The 22,074-nt window shown below is 36.3% G+C and overlaps 2 protein-coding genes across 2 annotated transcripts; both read left to right on the forward strand.

The window, feature by feature from the left end:
• The first annotated feature begins 401 nt into the window (after positions 1-401).
• Positions 402-4,505, forward strand: LOC117613052. The gene has a single exon (XM_034341693.1). The coding sequence runs from the start codon at positions 402-404 to the stop codon at positions 4,503-4,505; it is 4,104 nt and encodes a 1,367-aa protein (XP_034197584.1).
• A 2,595-nt stretch (positions 4,506-7,100) lies between these two features.
• LOC117613051 (protein FAR1-RELATED SEQUENCE 5-like) lies at positions 7,101-18,764 on the forward strand. Its single transcript, XM_034341692.1, has 2 exons — positions 7,101-7,932; positions 18,727-18,764. The coding sequence occupies exons 1-2, from the start codon at positions 7,143-7,145 to the stop codon at positions 18,747-18,749; spliced, it is 813 nt and encodes a 270-aa protein (XP_034197583.1). The 5' UTR covers positions 7,101-7,142; the 3' UTR covers positions 18,750-18,764.
• The last annotated feature ends 3,310 nt before the right edge of the window (positions 18,765-22,074 follow it).

A 22,074-nucleotide genomic window follows, 5' to 3' on the forward strand; every position in this document is an offset into this window, starting at 1 on the left:
TGGAAAAATAGAGTTGGAGCTAAACCCCTTAATTTCCCAGTTGTGGAAACCTTTGGTACGCAAGTAAGTGGATCTGATATGCAGGATGATGTTCGTGGATCCTTCTCCTTCAATGTTGATGGGCCTTTCTTCCATGATCCTTCCCTGGCTAAAGGTGGCACTTTTCCTGAACCTGAACCCCCTGATGATTACAACATGGAGCCTAATGTAGGGGTGATTCCAGAGATGAGGGACACGTCTGAGGATATGGAGCAACAAAGTGAATGTCTGGACCAGGGTAAGTCGGTCATTAGACTTGAGGCTGGTATGCCTTCTTATCATGATGCGCCTACAGCCTTTGAGGCTATGCATTTACAGAATTAGGGTCTCCCTAAGCTTACTTCCCCCCATCTCCATTTATAATGAAGATTGTTGCTTGGAATGTACGAGGTGCTGGTAAAAATAGTTGTGCAAGCACTATCAAGGATTTAAAAAAAGCTTTTAACATTGATATTCTTGCTGTCTTGGAGCCTAGAATAAGTGGGCCTAGGGCCCTTACTGTTGCTCAAAACTTGGGTTTCTCTCACTATCACATTGTTGATGCTACTGGTTTTTCTGGGGGTGTTTGGTTACTGTGGAATGGTAACTCTGTGTCTCTCCATGTTGTTGCCCATTCTAGTCAATCTATTACTGCTTTAGTGACTTTGGGGAATCAATGGTGGCTCCTCACTGTGGTGTATGCTAATCCATGCCCGCGAATTAGAGAATCCTTGTGGAAATACTTCGATGGCCTTGCTTGTGCCTCCCACTTGCCATGGCTGGTCCTAGGTGATTTTAATGACATTGCTAGTGCGGATGAAAAATGTGGAGGCAACTTGGACCTGGGTGGCAGATGCTTTGTTGAATGGATTGATCGTAATCAACTTGTGGACTTGGGTTTCTCTGGTGCTAAATTTACGTGGTGCAATAAGAGAAATGCTGAGGGTATTATTTGGAAAAGGCTTGATAGGGGTCTGTGCAACATCAATTGGCGGCTTCTATTCCCAGAGGCTCATCTATCTCATCTTCCTAGAGTGAACTCTGATCACTGCCCTGTTCTGGTCTCTCTAGATTCCAACCATTATCCTACCAGAGGTTGTACTCCTTTTAGGTTCCAAGCAATGTGGATGTCTCACCCTGATTTTCCTAAGTTTATTCATGCTAATTGGAGTATTGGAGATGGACATGCTAGTCAAAAATCTGCTCGCCTCAAGTCCTCTCTTATTTCTTGGAACCGCCAAGTGTTTGGTTGCTTATTCCAAAAAAAAAGAAGGCTCCTGACTCGGCTTGCAGGTATCCAAAGGAAGCTGTGTTTGGGGCACAATCCCTACCTTTGTGACCTTGAAAATGAATTAACCAACAACTACAATATGCTTCTTGAGCAAGAAGAGCTTTTCTGGTTGCAGAAGTCAAGAAATACATGGCTTAAAGAAGGTGACAAAAATTCTCGATTTTTCCATCTGTCTACAATTGTCAGGAGAAGGAGAAATAAATTGGAAGGTCTCAATAATGATAATGGGGACTGGATTACAGACAAAACGGGCATGAAGCATATTATTGTTGACTACTTTCAGTGTCTTTTTTGCACTTCTGAGTCAGTTGGTGACTATTCCCTGCTCCCTCAATTATTTCCTCATCTTGAGGAGGTTGATCTTGTGGGGTTGAGCTGTGGTGTGTCTAATGAAGAGATCAAAGAGAGCCTTTTCAGCATTGGTGGTTTAAAGACTCCTGGTCCTGATGGTTTCCCTGCTATTTTTTACCAGAAGTTTTGGGAGCTTTGCGCTAATGATATCATTTCATTTACCAAAGAGTGCTTTCAAACTGCCACCCTTCCTGAGCACATCAATGAGACTCTTATTGCCTTGGTTCCTAAAGTGGAGAGACCTGTCTCTATGACTCAACTTAGGCCTATTAGCCTCTGTAACACGCTCTATAAAGTGGTCGCTAAAATCCTTGTAGCTAGGCTGCGTCCTTATATGGCCAAGCTTGTTAGCCCAAACCAAGTAAGTTTCGTCCCAGGAAGGCAGATTACGGATAATATTGTTGTTGCTCAAGAGGTGCTTCATAAATTCAAAACTGCTAAAGGAAAAAAAGGTTTTATTGCTTGGAAAATTGATCTATCTAAAGCTTATGATCGGCTGCATTGGCATTTTATTCGGGAGGTCTTATGGGAGGTGGGAATTAGGGGGCGAATCCTGGAATTATTAATGCATTGTATTTCTACTGTTCAATACAAGGCCATCCTCAATGGTGAGTTAACTGCAGCTTTCTCTCCTCATTGTGGTATAAGGCAAGGTGACCCTCTCTCCCCCTACATATTTGTTCTTTGTATGGAAAAACTTTCTCACCTCATCCAGCAAAAAATCCATGATGGGATCTGGAAACCGATTCAAATTTGTCAAGGAGGACCAAACATTTCCCACCTCTTCTTTGCAGATGACCTTATCCTTTTTGGGGAAGCGTCCATTCGTCAAGCTCATCTAATGAAGCTTTGTTTGGATGAATTTTGTCATCTCTCTGGCCAAAAAGTTAGCTTTGATAAGTCTAGGATCTGTGTCTCCCCAAATATTTGTTCCGACTTGGCAAACTCTATTGCTACCATAAGTGGATCCCCTCACAGCTCAAACCTTGGGAAGTACCTTGGTGTTCCTCTTATCCACACTAAAGTTGACAAAACAACTTATCAAGAAGTCATTGCTAAAGTTCAAAAAAGGTTAGCTTCTTGGAAACACCACACCTTATCTATGGCTGGTAGGATTACCCTTCTTCATTCTGTGACTGCTGCTATTCCTCTGTATACCATGCAAACTACCAAGTTGCCTATTTCTATCTGTGATAGGCTTGATCAGTTGAATAGAAACTTTCTTTGGGGGCACACTGCTGATAAAGCTACAATTCACTTAGTGAACTGGGAAACCTCCTGCAAACCCAAGGTTGCTGGTGGCTTGGGCATTAAGAAAATGGCCTGGATGAACCAAGCTATTTTGGCTAAATCTGGTTGGAGACTCCTTCAACAAGAGCAAGGGCTATGGGCTGAGGTCTTTAAAGCAAAATATTTAAAACAGAATGACATCTTAACTGCTAAGGCTTCTGTGTTCCCTTGTTGTTCAAGTGCTTGGAGGGGAGTCTTATATGGGACCTCAACTCTTTCTAAAGGCATCAAGTGGAGAGTGGGTTCTGGGGATAACGTGAGGTTTTGGACAGATAACTGGCTTAGTTGTGGCCCCCTCCAACAGCATGCTCTCATTGATCTAACTGAAGATATGCTTCAGTTGAATGTAAGTGACTTTTTAGAAAATGGAAACTGGGATCTAAATTGCTTAAGGGAATGTCTCCCTGATAGTATTATCCAGATTATTATAAGCATCCATGCTGGTTTCCCTGGCAGTGGAATTGACAAAAGTATTTGGTGGCTCACTCCTAATGGTGACTTTTCGGTAAAATCTGCTTACAGCACGTTCTTTCTTGATGAACCCACGTTTAAGTGGACATGGGAGTTTATTTGGCAGCTGCACCTCCCTCCCAAGACTAAAACCTTCCTCTGGCTTTTCTGTCATAAGAAGTTACTTACTAATACGCAAAGACAGAGAAGAGGCCTCACTCAAATCCCTAACTGTCCTAGCTGTGCTGCTCCTTTGGAAACAATTGAGCACCTGATCAAAGACTGCCTTAATTCTATTGCTGCATGGAATGACATTGGTGTTGATTTTGGGGACCTTGGCTCTTTTGACTTTGATGATTGGATTCTGCTGAATTTAAAGAGTAAAAGGAAGGTAAATCATAGTCTGCCTTGGCACCTAATTTTTACTTTATCTCTCTGGTTTATTTGGAAATGGAGATGCAAAGGTGTGTTTGACCAAAACTTTACTATGCCTGTTGAACCAAGGCAAATTATCTTCCAATATGCTGTAGAGTGGTACTCGTCCAACAAACCATGTACTGGAACTCCTAATCAAACTTTGACGCAGCTTTCCTGGAATAGGCCCAGCCCTGGAGGCTGTAAGATTAATTCTGATGGTAGTCGGAATAATACTACTGATCAGATTGGCGCTGCAGGTGTGTTGAGAGATGCAACTGGTGCTTGGCTTAAGGGCTATTCTGTGAAGTTGGGTACTGGCTCTGTCCTTGAGGCTGAACTGTGGGGTATTTTCTGGGGGCTCTCCCTAGCTTGGGATTCTGGGTTTCGAACTGTGGAAGTGGAAAGTGATTCCAAGGTGGCAGTGGATCTTCTTAATTCTCTAACTATTTCTACCCACCCCCTGTTCAGTATCATCAATTGCTGCAAAGTTAAAATGAGTGCTAATTGGAATTGCTCAGTTAGACACATCCTTCGTGAACAAAACCGTGCAGCTGATGCTTTGGCTGCTATTAGTTTTGATTTTAATCCAGGTCTGCATATCTTTGAGGAGATTGGCTTTAGCCCCCTCTGTTACCAAAAAAAAAAAAAGAATCCAACCATCAACCCCACCACCACATCTAGCATTTAAGCCAATGCAAAACCACTGACTGATATGGGAAAAACCATGTTTCCAATGATCCAATAGCACATGACAGTGAAAACCTATGTCAATTGCACAAACATGGCAAAAACCAATCAGGTAGATTGCATCAAATGCGAGGTATAATTAAATTTAAAGAAGATAAGAAGTTGTAGAGAGACGGTTTTAGGATAATGATTTAATTGAGGAATTAACCCAAAAGAGGTGACGGAGAACTTCAAATTGAGCATAGCTTAGAAGAAATCACAACAAGGGGCTTCTTATTCAAAACACCCTAATGGACTTATTCACTAAATCAAAAGAAAAAGGAAAGAAAAGAGAAAAAAAAGGAGGATAGACATTGACGCTACTTCCTACTCCTCTCTATTGAGTTTGTTTTTTTTCTTTGGGACTATCCAAAGCCTCACCTGCATTACACACATACGTATACACATGCATTCTACAATGTTGTTTCATTTGAGGACTTAAAGTTACATATAAGTCGTTATGTAAATCAAATATGAAGGAACAAGATGCATATCAAATCTAGCAGCTAACGTGTACAATACCTCAATTTTTGGCATGTCATATCTGTGATTAGACTGGATTTAATCTTACGGAAAATTCTACAATGGGCGTGGTGTATCCATGCGCCCAAAATATCAGCCGTTGGATGAGTAAGTGGAGATGAGGGTCAAATCCACACCATTGAATGCTGGTAACCTGCTAAAAGGGTTGGTGTAGGTAAAAGTGAATAAAATAATAAGTGAACAGAAAAAAAAAAAAATAAAACCAGAAAAGAACTACAGGACGACAGAAAGGAAGAAGGAACAGAAGATCGTGAACTGCTGCTGAGGTAATCCCACCAACGGCACTTTCTCTTTCATCTCTCCCTCTCTTCCCCTACATGTGAATCACTTGATTCTGGAGATGAAATTGAGAAGATCTTAAATCTCGGTGGCTGGGCATTCTGCGTGGTTCACAACCAGTGGAAACGAGTTGCTGTTGCTAAAACGTATTGAAGTGGCCATTGCAAAGGTAAAATTAATAGCTTTATAGTAGTTCATCCTTGTCCACACTTGAGTTCCCAAAGACCAGCAATATAACATTTTGCTATATTGATCTGCTCAAAGAAAACCAGCTATTTGTATGGGTAATTTTCCCTATATGAAATCAAGTAATTATGTTATTAAGAAAACCAGAAAAACTGAGCAGAAATTAATGCAGCCCAGGAAGCAACTAAGCAGAAGTAAATGGGTTTTTGATTTGCTGAAAAGAAAACCATTGTAATTTGAGTTATTTCACAGACAAGAAACACAATATAATCAATGTCAATATCTTTCTCTTCTTTAATGTTGGGCATATTGTTAATGTTGAAAAGTTTGTGAGTCATTTGAAAAACATTAGATAGAATTTCTTAATTGTATTGCAAATGCCATGATATTTGTAGCGTTGCATTTTGGTAATGGAAATGTAAGTGGTACTTCATTATGTCATTTTGAATGCAATTACCAATTAGGTAGTCCTATTTTGCAATTATTGTATCCATATTGCCATGTTATTGATAGCCTCTAACATTCTGAGAACATATGGGTTTTGTCAATGCAATTGACAAACAGTTACTTCTAATTGCATTATAGTCTTGCAATTGACAAACATAACAGTCTATTTGCATTATAGTCGTGCAATTGCCATTATATGTGCACAATTATGAAATGTAGAATCTCTCAGTAAGGACTTCCTTCATGATGGAATTGTATGTTTATATTTCTACTAAATGCACTTGATGTGTATCCATTTATTTGCATATTAATTATGCCATGAAAAACATTAGATAGAATTTCTTAATTGTATTGCAAATGCCATGATATTTGTAGCGTTGCATTTTGGTAATGGAAATGTAAGAGGTACTTCATTATGTCATTTTGAATGCAATTACCAATTAGGTAGTCCTATTTTGCAATTATTGTATCCATATTGCCATGTTATTGATAGCCTCTTACATTTTGAGAACATATGTGTTTTGTCAATGCAATTGACAAACAGTTACTTCTAATTGCATTATAGTCTTGCAATTGACAAACAGTTACTTCTAATTGCATTATAGTCTTGCAATTGACAAACATAACAGTCTATTTGCATTATAGTCATGCAATTGCCATTATATGTGCACAATTATGAAATGCAGAATCTCTCAGTAAGGACTTCCTTCATGATGGAATTGTATGTTTATATTTCTACTAAATGCAATTGATGTGTATCCATTTATTTGCATATTAATTATGCCATGAAAGACATGTTGCCTAGTTTCAGGAAATGGATGCAGAAGCAAGTAAAACGAATGGAATTCAGGGCCAAAACTCTGTCCCTAAGAGTGAAGGTTATTTTGCAGAGGCTGAGTCACTTGAAGAAACTGAAAATGTCCCATCTTTACAGATTTTGGGTAGTAGAACAGAAGAAAGTACTGAGAAAAGCAGACAGTTTGAGTATGATGGGTTGAACTTCCAAAATATGAGCATTGCTGATTTCTCGGAGAGAGAGTTTGCAAAAGTTGAGGAAGCAGAAAGATTTTACAGCAACTATGCCCTTGCAATTGGTTTTAGCATAAGAAGAAGTCGTTTGAGACGTAGCGAGGGTGGGGTTGTGATGGGAAGACAATGGGTGTGCTCAAAAGAAGGGAGTAGATCAAAGAAATGGACGAATAGAGATGATATGGTTCGTACACCAAGGAAAGAGACTAGAGAGAATTGTCACGCTACATTTGCTGTGAAGTATTGTCCTAACCAGGATGCTTATATTGTGACTAAATTTGTAAAGGAGCACAGCCACCGACTTGCTAACTCACATGAGGTGCCTTTTCTTCGTTCGCACCGGTGTGTTACGGAATCTAACATAGCACAATCTATGTCTATGAGAAAAGCCTCTATTAAAACCAATAGGACGTACGACTATATGGTTGACCAAGCAGGTGGATACAAAAAAGTGGGGTTCACCAGTAAGGATCTATATAACAGGATGGATTTCGAGCGTCGACAAGTGGTATTGGATGGTGATGCACAAGCAGCAATAAGCTACATGAATGGCAAGGCAATAGCGGACCCGGAATTTTTTTGCATGTTTAGTGTAGATGAGGAGAATAGATTGGAAAATTTGTTTTGGAGAGACTCTCAATCTCTACACGATTATTGTTGCTTTGGGGATGTGGTGATACTTGATAGCACGTACAAAACCAATGTATATGACAAGCCTTTAGTGGTGTTTGTTGGTGTAAACAACCATAACGCGACTACAGTTTTTGGTTGTGCATTTCTTGTTGATGAGACTGCTGATACATATCGTTGGGTACTCAGAACTTTTTTGACTTCTATGAAGGACAAGAAGCCTGTATCTATTGTCACGGACGGGGATGACGCAATGCGCGTAGCGATTGATGAAGTTTTTCCCGATGCACATCATCGTTTATGTACATGGCACATCATGAGGAATGTGAACACCAATGTGAATAACCCAGAAATAGTAAGGGAGTTTAGCTATTGTGTGCATGGTGGTTTGACACCAGTAGCTTTCGAACAACATTGGCAGCAAATGATACAGACGTATGATCTAAAAGGCGATTGGATCGAGATGATGTACCGTAAACGGAAACGATGGGCTGAAGCATACTGCTCAGGGCATTTTTTTGGTGGGAATACCACCACACAACGTGTCGAGGGTATGCATAAGAACTTGAAGGATGGAATTGGTAGAGGCATGAGGTTAGTGGAGTGTATTCCACGGATTGAAAGATCGTTATTGAGGTTGAGAAATGAGAATGTGAAGGATGACTTTGATTCCAACCATTCACATCCACTCCTTCGCACGCACCTTCGATCACTAGAGGAACATGCAGCTTCTATTTTCACTCACGACATTTACAAGTTGATAAGAAATGAGATAAACAAGGAGGCAAAATTAATTCTCGTGCAACCCGTAAGAAACAATGAAGATCCTCGTGTTTACACATTTTCCAAATTTGGAAGACCCGTTGAGAAATGGACTGTTGTGTACTACACGAAAGAGCAACATCTGCAATGTTCGTGCAAATTATTTGAATCCAGTGGAATTCCGTGTTGTCATATGTTTGGAGTCATGAAATGTGAGCATATGGATGAAATACTTCCGACCTTAATAATGAAGAGATGGACAAAGGATGCAAGACGTGGGAGTGAAATTGTAGTCAAGTCTGATGATGTTCCCCACGAAACTATTCAAATGGCTAGGTTTGGGTCATTAAGCGTTGATTTTAACAAGCTTTGTTTTTATGGGTCACAAACAGAAGTCGCTTACAAGAGGCTAAAGGCTGAATGTGGGAGATTAAATACTTTGGTTGAGACATGGAAGGAGCAACATGAGCAAACTAGTCTTAAACTAGGATGCCATAATAATGTTGTAAGAGACCCCATAGTTGCTAAGACTAAAGGAAAGCAAACAACGGGAAGCAAAGGCAAAAAGGCCCCACAATGCGGAGAGTGCAAGGTTACTGGTCACAACAAAAGAAACTGTCCAAATCTCATTGTTGGTGAGGGAGGTAAGCGAAAAAGGGGTTATACAAGTGACATGAGCGATATTCTTTCTAGTTTTGGACCACAAGATGATACAACTGTTGGGAACATAACATTTTATTCCTCCTCGAGTGCTGTGCATGGGACTAAGATGTTGTCCTCTTCTTATACACCCCCTAACTCGGGCTTCTCATGTGGCGAAGTGTCTAGTGGCTCCACTCATTACACCTCTGATGGTTTCACCTTTGACACACCCGAGTATAGTGTATTGGAATCACAATTTGACACACAAGCCTCGCCACGTAGGGATCGTAATAGATTTTGGGTTCCATTCACCCCAATAAAATGACATGGATTGTAGTACTTCCACTATATATATGGTTTAGGTTTTATGTACGAAATATTCACTACAACCATATTGTTCATGTATTTCCCCAACTTTTGGCATGACATATATCATTAGTGTTATTTTGTATCTATGTTAATGCTACATGTAGGAGTTTTGATACATTAATATTGATATTTTATTATGCATTTGCATGATTAGAATGGGTAGATGCAATAAATTCCATTGTTTTTCATATTTAGCTTAGGTGCTTAATTATGAAGATAAATGAAAAATGGGAAAAATGATAGGGCAGAGTTCTTTGGGAATTGCTGAACAGTAAATATGATTTTGCAACATGAAATGGCAATTACACATTGGCTGTGTGTCACTTTCATTGTCCAATTTAGAATGTTTTCACCATCAAACTTTCATAATTTAGTCAGATATAGTCATTCTTAGTGTTTGTTAAACTACAAATTTGACATAGTTAACAACCAATCTTTGTGGACAAAATCCTTTACTTGCACGCTTTACTATTTTTGAATATGTGCGTTTTTGTTCACAATGTGCACTTGCATGTTTAACTTGGAATAATTTGAATCTATTAATTAGGTTTAAACAAATATTTTCGCACAACATTCTGTAAAAATCAATTTGTATTGTTTATGGTAAGGCATACAATTATTACAATGTGGCTTTAAATTTTGTTCCCAAAAAAAATAAAAAATAAAAAACAACTAAACCTCATGACTACCTTAAGTTATGTCCGACTCACCAGATTCATTTGGAATATGAGAGGACTAAAGGTCGTTTGTTATACAAGGTTGGCTTGGCTTCGCCTTCACTAAATTTAGTACCATGTTTGTTTCATCGAGTCGTACTCTTATATGAGATTGTTAATACCGAGCTCAGCAGAACACCTCCTCAGGAGGATACTACTAAATTCATGTGGAAAGGGAGAATTAACTGATCTCATGCTTGCAAATGTATAAGATGTATATCTTATATGATTATTTGTATTATTAGTATTATTAATATTTATTTATTTATTATTATTATATGTATATATTATATTATATTTATACTTACATACATATATACTATAATGTACTTATATACATGTGTTTTACACATATATGTATAGTTGTATATATATATATACCCGCAGCGGCGGATCCAGCAATATTTAAAAGACTAGAAGCAAAAAAAATTACTTATTACCCAAAAAATTTACATAACCAATCTCCCTTACAATTTAAATAATACCAAAGTTTTTACAGGCTTTGCATTGATGCTAGGTAACTTTGGTCCTGCAAAGGTAAGCCTTCCAGCAATGATGAATAAGTCTTTTAGAAGAAAAATTATAAATAATAAAATATAATGAAACTAAATTAGTAAATCTGTTTGAAGCTTAACATTCCAATACATTTAAGTAATAAATGTAATATTCAATTTCAAACCGTAATATTATCCAATTAGTCATACAATTGAAATGGAGTAGGATGATTCGTAAATTCACAAGAGGATTAGAGCTACACATATGCGAGTGAGGAATAAAAGAATTTGGGGTTTCATGTGAAGAGAAATATATTTGAAAAAAGCAAAAGACACAAAAGGTTTGTAAACAAATTCAAAACGCACAGCTTTAGTAAAACCTCCATTGCAACAAAAAGGAATTTTTTGGTTGAAATTTTAGGGCTTCTTTGGTATTTGATTTTTGTAACAACCCAAACTTTAATTACTTTTGTAAAATTAATTTATTTAAAGAAAAGACTATTTGCCCCTATAATATTTTATTATAGAAAAAGTTGACTTTTGTTCGGGAAGGAATTTGAAAATTTCCATTCTACCGTTGCGCACAGGACGTTGACACGAGTCCGTAGACACGTTGGCTCGAATCCAAGTCGTATCGAAAAATATACAGTCAAATTATGATGAGGGGCAATGGCGTAATTTCCGCAAATCAGATTTTTATATCTTACTTTCTTCTCTCTCTCTTTCTCTCGATCTCTCCGCGACCCAGCCCCAAGCCCCTTCTCAATTTTTCACACAGCGCCGCACGTCCAAACCTCCATAACCACTGACGCCGACCACCCCAACCCTCAAGACCAGACTCAAAACGTCCGGCCAGACATCGCCATCACACCCCGATCCTGCGACGCCCCTTCCGGTCTTCCAAGCCCCGGAATATCTCGAAAACAGGCAGATTTTTCCTTGAATTTCACAGCCTTTGTTCTCCGTCGTCCAGCCACCACTTTTGGCAGTCAAGGTATGGATTTGCACCTTTTTTTCATGCTGTAGCTGGTGGTTCAGTAGGATTGGGTGTATTGATCAGATTTTAGGTCTTGTTAGAACTGGGTGTATTGGGTTTTACTTTTTAGATTGGCCTTGAGGTCCTCACCTTCATGACATTCACAGGCACCTCCAGGAGTTCTTCAACTTCGCAAACTCTTGCACGTTTACTTGTCCAACTCGCAAAGCTTCAAACTTTTCAGTGAGTTATCCTTTTATGTGTTCGAAATTTTCAAGGCTTTTTAATCACTTACTGCCATGGCTGCCCTTACTGAAATTTGATTTTCATTTTGTTAACATTTTTTTGAGTTCAAACTACGGCTAGTGTATGTATGACTCATATCTCCATATTTTATTTTGCTAATGAGAGAAAATATGGGGGAAGAAAATAAATTTTTGACTGCACAAACTTACCTGGCATCTCTAAGTTGATCTCCCATGCTAGAACTTTGATTCACAGAAAGTTATGTACATTATTTTAAGATCAAAGGATTGCCTTGTCATCATGATTTGTGCGTATATCACTACCAGGAGGAGCCTTTGTATGACATGATATAGTTATGATCTGTATCAGCATGAAGTCAGGATTTTCTGCAAGTTATAAACATATTATGATCTTTTGGTACATTGAATTGAATGTATGCTTTTATGTATTAGAAAATTTGCCTCACGTGTCTTGCGTGTAGAACCCATCTATTAGAGTGGAGCCAGTTCTGTAAATAATGCCTCCTCAGCGGATTATATGGAGATATTATGTCATCTTGTGAGATACTTGAAATGATCCTCCTATGAAGTCATTGCTTTAATTTTAGATCCCGTTGTAAGCCCATGTCTTTGTAGGATTAGTTTCGAATTCCTTTTAGATATCATGCAGCTGGCAGTGCATTCCGAGTAGGCATTCATGTATCATATGATGCATTTTTATGATACTTAATTCTGTGACAATTTGATTTTCATGTTGCGATTTTAGATTTGTGTCTGTCATTTCTTTCCATTTGTCAAAATTTTTTTTTCGGCAAGTCTTCATTTTATATGAACTTTGATCACGAGGTTGTGCTTGACTGCAATGGTTGATGAAATGCCTCTTTCAGAGTTTGAGACTCTCATTTTTCTATGTGTTTGTACTCTTCCGAGTAGGCATTCATGTATCATATGATGCATTGGTATGGTACTTAAGTATGTGATAATTTGATTTTCATTTTGAGATTTTAGATTTTTGTCTGTCCTTTTTTTCCATTTGTCCAAATTTTTTTTTCACCATTTCTTCATTTTGATATTAACTTTGATCACGAGGTTGTGCTTGACTGCAGTGGTTGATGAAATGCCTCTTTCAGAGTTTGAGACTCTCATTTTTCTGTGTGTTTGTACTCTTCCGAGTAGGCATTCATGTATCATATGATGCATTGTTATTATACTTAATTCTGTGACAATTCGTATTATTGGAAATACCTAGTGGGTCTGCTCTGCTGTAATATGCATAAGGGTTTATACTGCTTATTTTAATCTTTTATTATTATTATTTACCTAAGTTCCAATAAGTGAAGTGAAGGGGACCAAAAAAATATTGAGGAGATGTTTTGAAATACTTGGTTCTTCTTAAAGGGAAACTTTCAAAAACTATGCTATTGTGCTTAAGATGGTTGCTTTTTTTGAAATACATAAACTGGGTTGTTTTCCAGTTGAATAAGGCTGCACCGTGTATCAATTTGCATGTGTGTATTTAGTCATCAGATATTTTCTAGTAAGACTCGGTCAAACTAATTTCCAGAAAACATGAACTCGCAAAAAATTGAGAGAGAGAGAGAGGCTTGCAATGTATGAAATGTGCGAGTTATATTGTTTTTCAAGTTTGATGTCCCCAGTTTGTCAATTTCAAAATTTTTCACACTTAGTGGCGTGCTTCCTATATCCCTTCGAACTTCAAATGTATGATGTCTGTACATTCATGATAGTTAATTTTGTATTTTTCAAGGGAAGAGTATATTCAACTGTTTTCTCAGGTGATTCCAATATTGTTTTGAACATATTAAGAATAATGAAAATTTCTGATCTACCCTTTTGGCAAATGGCAAGCCCCTTTGCCAAATGGAAATCTGCTGTCCACTACAAGTTTTGTTCGTCTAGTGCCATGTATGTTGGTGAAGTTGTTTACCTAGTATAGCTAGACTAGTGGACAACTTGTCTCTTGTATTGTACTGTTCTCTTCTTAATCCAATTATGTTTCTGATTACCAAAAAAAAAAAAAAAAAAAAATTAAAAAAAATTGGCAATGAAGGGACAGAGAGAGAAGCAGGTAACAGTATATAGTCTAGTTTAAAATAGATTACAAAAACCAAGATGATGTGTTTTCTTCTTTGTTTTTGGTTCATAGGGATACTTCTCTGTTGCAAATATTATGTCATGCTGCCCATGATGGCAAATTGTGAGGCATTGTTTTAGGACTTTAAGATTGGGTTTTGGGATTATGTCCAAGGCACAATTCCACTTGACATTTGTATTGCCTTCTATTCCCTCGGTTTTTGGTATCATTGTTATTCTTTTATCTTTACCAGTTTTGTATTTTTTTTTGCCTTTCAGTTGTGAATATGGGGAAGAAGCCCTCGACGAATAAGACAACTTCCCAGAAACGCTGCAAAGGCAAACGTGTAACTATGCCGGTGGCGCGGAACAAGGCATCAAAGGGAAACAACAGTTCTGTTGTAACCAGTGAGCGGGGTTCCAGTTCCACATCATACCACTCAAATCCTGCTGATCACCCTTTGTTTGGCGTGAGGCGATACACACCCAAGAACCACAACTCATCGGATCCTGTGCTACATGTCAATGTCACTGACCATTTATCTTATAAGGTAAATATCCAATTGCATGCCACACTTACAATTACCTGAATACTGTCTACCAATTGGATGGTTCGTCAATCCAATTGCATTTAAAATGTGCGCAATTGGATTTCACATATGTAATTACCTGCCTATTGTATGACAATTGGATGAACTTAAGATATATGCACTTACTGAACACAAAGTTTGCCGCCTTGTACTTCCATCTAATGCTATTATTAATACTTGCAGAATACGTTGACGCACATTAAGGGATGCGGAAACAACACACTTTGTGGTTTATGGTATCAGCACGAATTGCCTTCTCGAGTTAAGGACAAAGTAGCTTCTGTGGGGTTTTCAGACTTTGCATTTTTACTTGGAACAAAGGGAAGACGAGACAAATACCTTCTCATGGCATTGGCGGAGCGGTGGTGGGACACAACCCATACATTCCATCTAGATGAGGTCGGGGAGCTTACCATGACCCCAAAGGACTTCAGTGCCATCACGGGTTTACCCGTGTCTGGGAAGTCTTTACAGTATGACTAGCTTTTCTGAATTTCTGAATTTCTAACCACCTCACATGATAGCAAAAACCTTATTGGTTCTATTGTTGTCTTTCTTTGTGGTAGATGTGAAGTGTTAGCTTATGTAATTTGTTTTATATAATGATGTCAAATATGATCGTGTATTGTTCTATCTCAATGGGTTCAATGAGTTAATTCCAAAGGAAGTGACCATAAGATGGAAAAGGCACTGATAGATTGGCTCACCTAAGATGAAAAGGTAATAATGTAATTGACAAACAGTTAGTAGGAATTTGCAAACAAATAATGCAATTGACAAGCAGTTAGTCGGAAATTGCAAACGAATAATACAATTGACAAACAGTTAGTTGGAAATTGCAAACAAATAATGCAATTGACAAACAATTCGTTGTAAATTGTAAACGTGCAGTTATCAAGTTCGTCTATGTTCTTCACTTTTTACTTGGTTTTTCACATGGTTTCACTTCCTATTCCAAATAGTTTTGTAACCCGAAAGTGAATAATTTTTTTTGGTCAAAAAACTCAATATTGTATATTGTAAATGCGATTTTGTCATGTGTAAATATGTTGTAAACATGTATTTAAAAAAGATTTAAATTCAAATTTCTTTTATAAAATTAAGGTGGGACATTAGAGAAGTAAATTAAGTCCTTACAAGTAGAAGGACCTAGTTTACCTTTCGAAGGTTCCCCTTTACCTTAATATTGTACTACATGCTTTTATCTTTGTAAATTATGATATTACAAGAGTAAGGATAACTTTTACAATGTTTGGAACAGGACTCTCCTAAACAGAGTAATCTAAGACCTTAAAATTGTAAACAATTGTGTTTACACTTATAAGGACCCAATTTACTTTCCTAATGTCCCTAGTTACCTTAATATTGTACTATAAGTCATTCTCTTTGTAAATGATAATATTACAACATTAAGGATGTGTTTTACAATCTTGTGTAAATCACTGTCCAATTATATGCCAATTGCCAAACAGGAAGGGATAATTGTAGGGCCCTTATGCAATTGCATTTTTAAAAAAATGAAAACTTGATAACTTCATTTACAACATTATGGATAACTATCCATAAAAGAGTAATACGAGACCTTAAAATTGTAAACATCCGAGTTTACAAGTAGAAGGACCTAGTTTACCTTTCGAAAGTTCTCATTTACCCTAAAATTGTACTACATGCCTTTATCTTTGTAAATTATGATATTACAAGAGTAAGGATAACTTTTACAATCTTGTGGAATAGGACTGTTCTAAACAGAGTAAGCTAAGACCTTAAAATTGTAAACAATTGTGTTTACACTTATAAGGACCCAATTTACTTTGCTAATGTGCCTAGTTACCTTAATATTGTACTAGAAGTCATTCTCTTTGTAAATGACAATATTACAACATTAAGGATGTGTTTTACAATCTTGTGGAACATAACTATCCATAAAAGAGTAATACGAGACCTTAAAATTGTAAACATCCGAGTTTACAAGTAAGGACCTAGTTTACGTTTCCAAGGTTCCCCCTTACCTTAAAATTGTACTACATGCCTTCATCTTTGTAAATTATGATATTACAAGAGTAAGGATAACTTTTACAATCTTGTGGAACATGACTGTCCTAAACAGAGTAATCTAAGACCTTAAAATTGTAAACAATTGTGTTTACACTTATAAGGACCCAATTTTCTTTGCTAATGTCCCTAGTTACCTTAATATTGTAATAGAAGTCGTTCTCTTTGTAAATGACAATATTACAACATTAAGGATGTGTTTTACAATCTTGTGGAACATAACTATCCATAAAAGAGTAATACGAGACCTTAATATTGTAAATAGCCGAATTTAATGACAATATTACAACATTAAGGATGTGTTTTACAATCTTGTGGAACAAAACTATCCATAAAAGAGTAATACGAGACCTTAATATTGTAAACATCCGAGTTTACAAGTGTAAGGACCTAGTTTACGTTTCGAAGGTTCCCCTTACCCTAAAATTGTACTACATGCCTTCATCTTTGTAAATTATGATATTACAAGAGTAAGGATAACTTTTACAATGTTGTGGAACATGATTGTCCTAAACAGAGTAATCTAAGACCTTAAAATTGTAAACATTTGTGTTTACACTTATAAGGACCCAATTTACTTTCCTAATGTCCCTAGTTACCTTAATATTGTACTAGAAGTCATTCTCTTTGTAAATGACAATATTACAACATTAAGGATGTGTTTTACAATCTTGTGGAACATAATTATCCATAAAAGAGTAATACGAGACCTTAATATTGTAAACATCCGAGTTTAATGACAATATTACAACATTAAGGATGTGTTTTACAAACTTGTGGAACATAACTATCCATAAAAGAGTAATGCGAGACCTTAATATTATAAACATCCGAGTTTACAAGTGAAAGGACCTAGTTTACGTTTTGAAGGTTCCCCCTTACCCTAAAATTGTAGAACATGCCTTCATCTTTGTAAATTACGATATTACAAGAGTAAGGATAACTTTTACAATCTTGTGGAACATGACTGTCCTAAACAGAGTAATCTAAGACCTTAAAATTGTAAACATTTGTGTTTACACTTATAAGGACCCAATTTACTTTCCTAATGTCCCTAGTTACCTTAATATTGTATTACAAGTCATTCTCTTTGTAAATGACAATATTACAACATTAAGGATGTGTTTTACAATCTTGTGGAACATAACTATCCATAAAAGAGTAATACGAGACCTTAAAATTGTAAACATCCGAGTTTACAAGTGTAAGGACCTAGTTTACGTTTCAAAGGTTCCCCCTTACCCTAAAATTGTACTACATGCCTTCATCTTTGTAAATTATGATATTACAAGAGTAAGGATAACTTTTACAATCTTGTGGAACATGACTGTCCTAAACAGAGTAATCTAAGACCTTAAAATTGTAAAAATTTGTGTTTACACTTATAAGGACCCAATTTACTTTCCTAATGTCCCTAGTTACCTTAATATTGTACTAGAAGTCATTCTCTTTGTAAATGACAATATTATAACATTAAGAATGTGTTTTACAATCTTTTGGAACATAACTATCCATAAAAGAGTAATACGAGACCTTAAAATTGTAAACATCCGAGTTTACAAGTGTAAGGACCTAGTTTACGTTTCCAAGGTTACCCCTTACCCTAAAATTGTACTACATGCCTTCATCTTTGTAAATTATGATATTACAAGAGTAAGGATAACTTTTACAATCTTGTGGAACATGACTGTCCTAAATAGAGTAATCTAAGACCTTAAAATTGTAAACATTTGTGTTTACACTTATAAGGACCCAATTTACTTTCCTAATGTCCCTAGTTTCCTTAATATTGTACTAGAAGTCATTCTCTTTGTAAATGACAATATTACAACATTAAGGATGTGTTTTACAATCTTGTGGAACATAACTATCCATAAAAGAGTAATACGAGACCTTAATATTGTAAATATTCTCTTTGTAAATGACAATATTACAACATTAAGGATGTGTTTTACAATCTTGTGGAACATAACTATCCATAAAAGAGTAATACGAGACCTTAATATTGTAAACATCCGAGATTACAAGTATAAGGACCTAGTTTACCTTTCGAAGGTTCCCCTTTACCCTAATATTGTACTACATACCTTTATCTTTGTAAATTATGATATTACAAGAGTAAGGATAACTTTTACAATCTTGTGGAACATGACTGTCCTAAACAGAGTAATCTCAGACCTTAAAATTGTAAACATTTGTGTTTACACTTATAAGGACCCAATTTACTTTCCTAATGTCCCTAGTTACCTTAATATTGTACTAGACGTCATTCTCTTTGTAAATGACGATATTACAACATTAAGGATGTGTTTTACAATCTTCTAGAGCATAACTATCCATAAAAGAGTAATACGAGACCTTAATATTATAAACCCTCATTTTACTTGAATAAGGACCCAATTTACATCCTTATGATCCGGAGTTACCAATTCCTTATAATGTGGATCCATATCCTTATAAATAAGTATTTACAACATTATGGATTAGGTGAACCCTAATGTTGTAATCCTTGTTCAAAAACTTGTAAATCGCTACTCAAATCTTGTAACTTATAAGTTTTAGGATCCTTTTACAATGTTATGGTACTCTCATATCCAAACTACTGTAAATCACTATCTAATCATATGCCAATTGCCAAACAGAAAAGGCATAATTGCATGACCCTTGTGCAATTGCATTTTCAAACAGTGAAAACTTGCTAACTTGTATAACCGGTAACCAATTTTTTAAAAATTTTGAAAATATCAGAAAGGACAAATGGTGCATCGGTGCACCTGGTGCACTATAGAAGGTGCCCTTGCTTTTATAGTGCGCCGTGGTCTTTAGGCAATAATGGCGTGCCAAAAAAGCACGCCTTAAAAGTTGACTCTATTAATAGCGTGCAAAATATGCACGCCGTGAAATCTAATCCTATTAATGGCATACAAAATATGCATGCCGTGAATGCAAATCTAATTCTTTGGTTTTTAATTTTTTGGTTGTTTCGCAACATTTTAAGTTGCCCACGAAACTACACTCTTTTTGCTCGTACAATTTCACTGAAATTATTATTTGGAAATATCTCTCTCTATACGCATCGATTCTCTCTGTCCAAACCCTATCCCCATTGAATCTGCCTCCAAGCTCTATCACCGTAGTAAGCACTTCGTCTCTGCCTCCAAGCTCTACTGGTTTCTCTCGCCCGATGATTCTTTGTCTGTCGCCGTCAACCAGTAGAGGTACCTTACACCTCTCTCTCTCTCTCTCTCTCTCTCTCTCTCTCTCTCTCTCTCTCTCCCCTTCTTCAATTTATTGATTTTGCCTATAATTTCATATACACTTTCTTTGAATTTGAAAGATATGGGAACCTCATAATTTCATATACAACTTAGGGATTGCCCATTTGCTGACTAAGCAAGTTGATATAGTCTGCTAAGTTAAATGTGTAAATTCCATTAGAAATGTAATTAGTTTGCAGCTCTGATAATGACAAAAAGACTCATGCATCATCTATTTTTGCTATGTCCTGCTGATTCTTCTTTATGGGCTAGATTGTTTTCGGTGGCTGGAAATGCGTAGGGAAATTGCACTTCCTACTTATTCTTCTTTATGGGCTAGATTCTAAAAAATTTCGGTGGAAAAGAGAGGGGTGTTGTGCTGAGTTATTGTGCTGAGTTAATTAACTTGGATGTTGTCATGGATACCAAAATTTAGCAAATACATATATGTATTTATACATGGGAACAATGGGACCACCTTGCATATGCATGATGCACATCTCTGAATCAACAACTGCCAATTAATCTCTGTAATTTGACCAACCATTTTTTGTTTTGATTCAAACATTTTTCCCTCTTTCGATCCTTGATTGGCCTTTTGGGTTTTCTGCTCAAAGGCAAAAGCCATTATTATGTCGTCTTCTTCACACGCACATACTTTATGATTTTACTCACTGATAAGATTGTGGAGTTTATTTATTTGCATGTATTTGAAGATTATTAGATTTTTCTCTTGACAAAGTGATAATTAAAATGATTAAAATGTATGATAGGCCTTGATCATTGATCTAAATGCTGGAAAGTGAAAATTTTTAAATGGAACGTAATGAATCTAACTAAAGCTTTTTCTTTTCTTAAACTGCGTATGGTACACTGTTTCCATATCAAATATATACGATTTATGATATGTTGTATAAATGCCAGACCATCAACAAACTTCTTTGAGGGCAAACTTCTCCCCACCAGATGTGTAGNNNGAGTTTTCACAAAATGATGTAGGGGTCTCTGTTCTTTGGAATGAGTTATATTCACATTCTCTGTCAAGGATGTCCATTATTTCATAAGAGGATGTTCAAAGTATTCATATGCCTATTACCTTTGTATATGTGATTGTGGGCCCAAGAAATATCTAAAGAAACATGATTGTTCGGTTAAATCCCAAAAAAAGTGGAGAGGAATGAATAAATTGGATATTGAGTCCAATAATAACCAAGTTTTGGTGTGTCTTTCTCTGAAGCTATGTATTCTGTGCATAAGCTTATAGTGAGAAACCTTTTTCGCGGGAATTGTTAGATGGATCTCATACCAGTTATATGCTTTTCTAGACCATAGATATCTCAAATTTCTTTTCTTTTTATAAAAATTTTAAAAAAAAATAGTTGTTAATCTTTTTTTTTTTCCTTATGGTTTTTTTTTTTTTTTTGAGATATTTATTCATATACCCATTCTTAGCACTAAAACTATAAATAAAGCCTACACAATTTAATTTTTATAAACAAACCCAAAAATGACAGCTGGCCCTATTGAATTTAATTTTGATTATTAAATTACTTTGAAGCCCTATTGAGTATTTTGAGTTTTTTTATGAAGTTTTGGGGTTGAGTTTGTTTTAAGAAATGAATGGCAGTTTTGTAATTTAAAAGAAGTTAAAAGTCTTTGTGTTATGTTGTAAATGGGCTTTGGGTATGTTTAAAAAGTCCATTTCTTATAGGGTTTTTAAAAAAAAAAAAATTGGGCTCCTATATTGGGTATAATAGTGAATCTCCCTTCTTCTTTTTTTTCATTTGTACCAGGTCAGAAAAATGAGATGATTGTCATGAGGCAGATTGTTGCTTTGAATGTGCTAGAGGAGTAGCATATTTGGTGCAATAAGCTTATACTTGCTGGTATTTTCTTTCTTTCAACTATGTGATGGTTCAATTATACTTGTTGGTGTTTTCTTTCTTTCCACTATGTGATGGTTCAATTATACTTGCTGGTATTTTCTTTCTTTCTCTATCTTTGTATTGTTTTGTGGGATCAGTTGTGTCGTGTGGTGGATGTTTTGTATGAAATATATCCACATAACCATTATTAGGACGAATAATTACTTGTATGACGTGTGAAGTGGTTTTTTATTTTCTGTCCTCATTGTTTTGTGATGTATATTGATTCCCTTATCTGTATTAATTCATCCATGTCTGTGGACTTTTAAGGAATGACAAAAAGAAGCCATTATGG

Source organism: Prunus dulcis, unplaced genomic scaffold (assembly GCF_902201215.1).
Source record: "Prunus dulcis unplaced genomic scaffold, ALMONDv2, whole genome shotgun sequence".
Taxonomy (NCBI): Eukaryota; Viridiplantae; Streptophyta; class Magnoliopsida; order Rosales; family Rosaceae; genus Prunus; species Prunus dulcis.

Coding starts and splice junctions, on each gene's coding strand:
- LOC117613051 (XM_034341692.1), top strand. CDS start 7,143: ATGGGAAGACAATGGGTGTGCTCAAAAGAAGGGAGTAGATCAAAGAAA. Junction 7,933..18,726: donor GCGCGTAGCGATTGATGAAG/TTTTTCCCGATG, acceptor AGTAAGGATAAC/TTTTACAATCTTGTGGAACA.
- LOC117613052 (XM_034341693.1), top strand. CDS start 402: ATGAAGATTGTTGCTTGGAATGTACGAGGTGCTGGTAAAAATAGTTGT.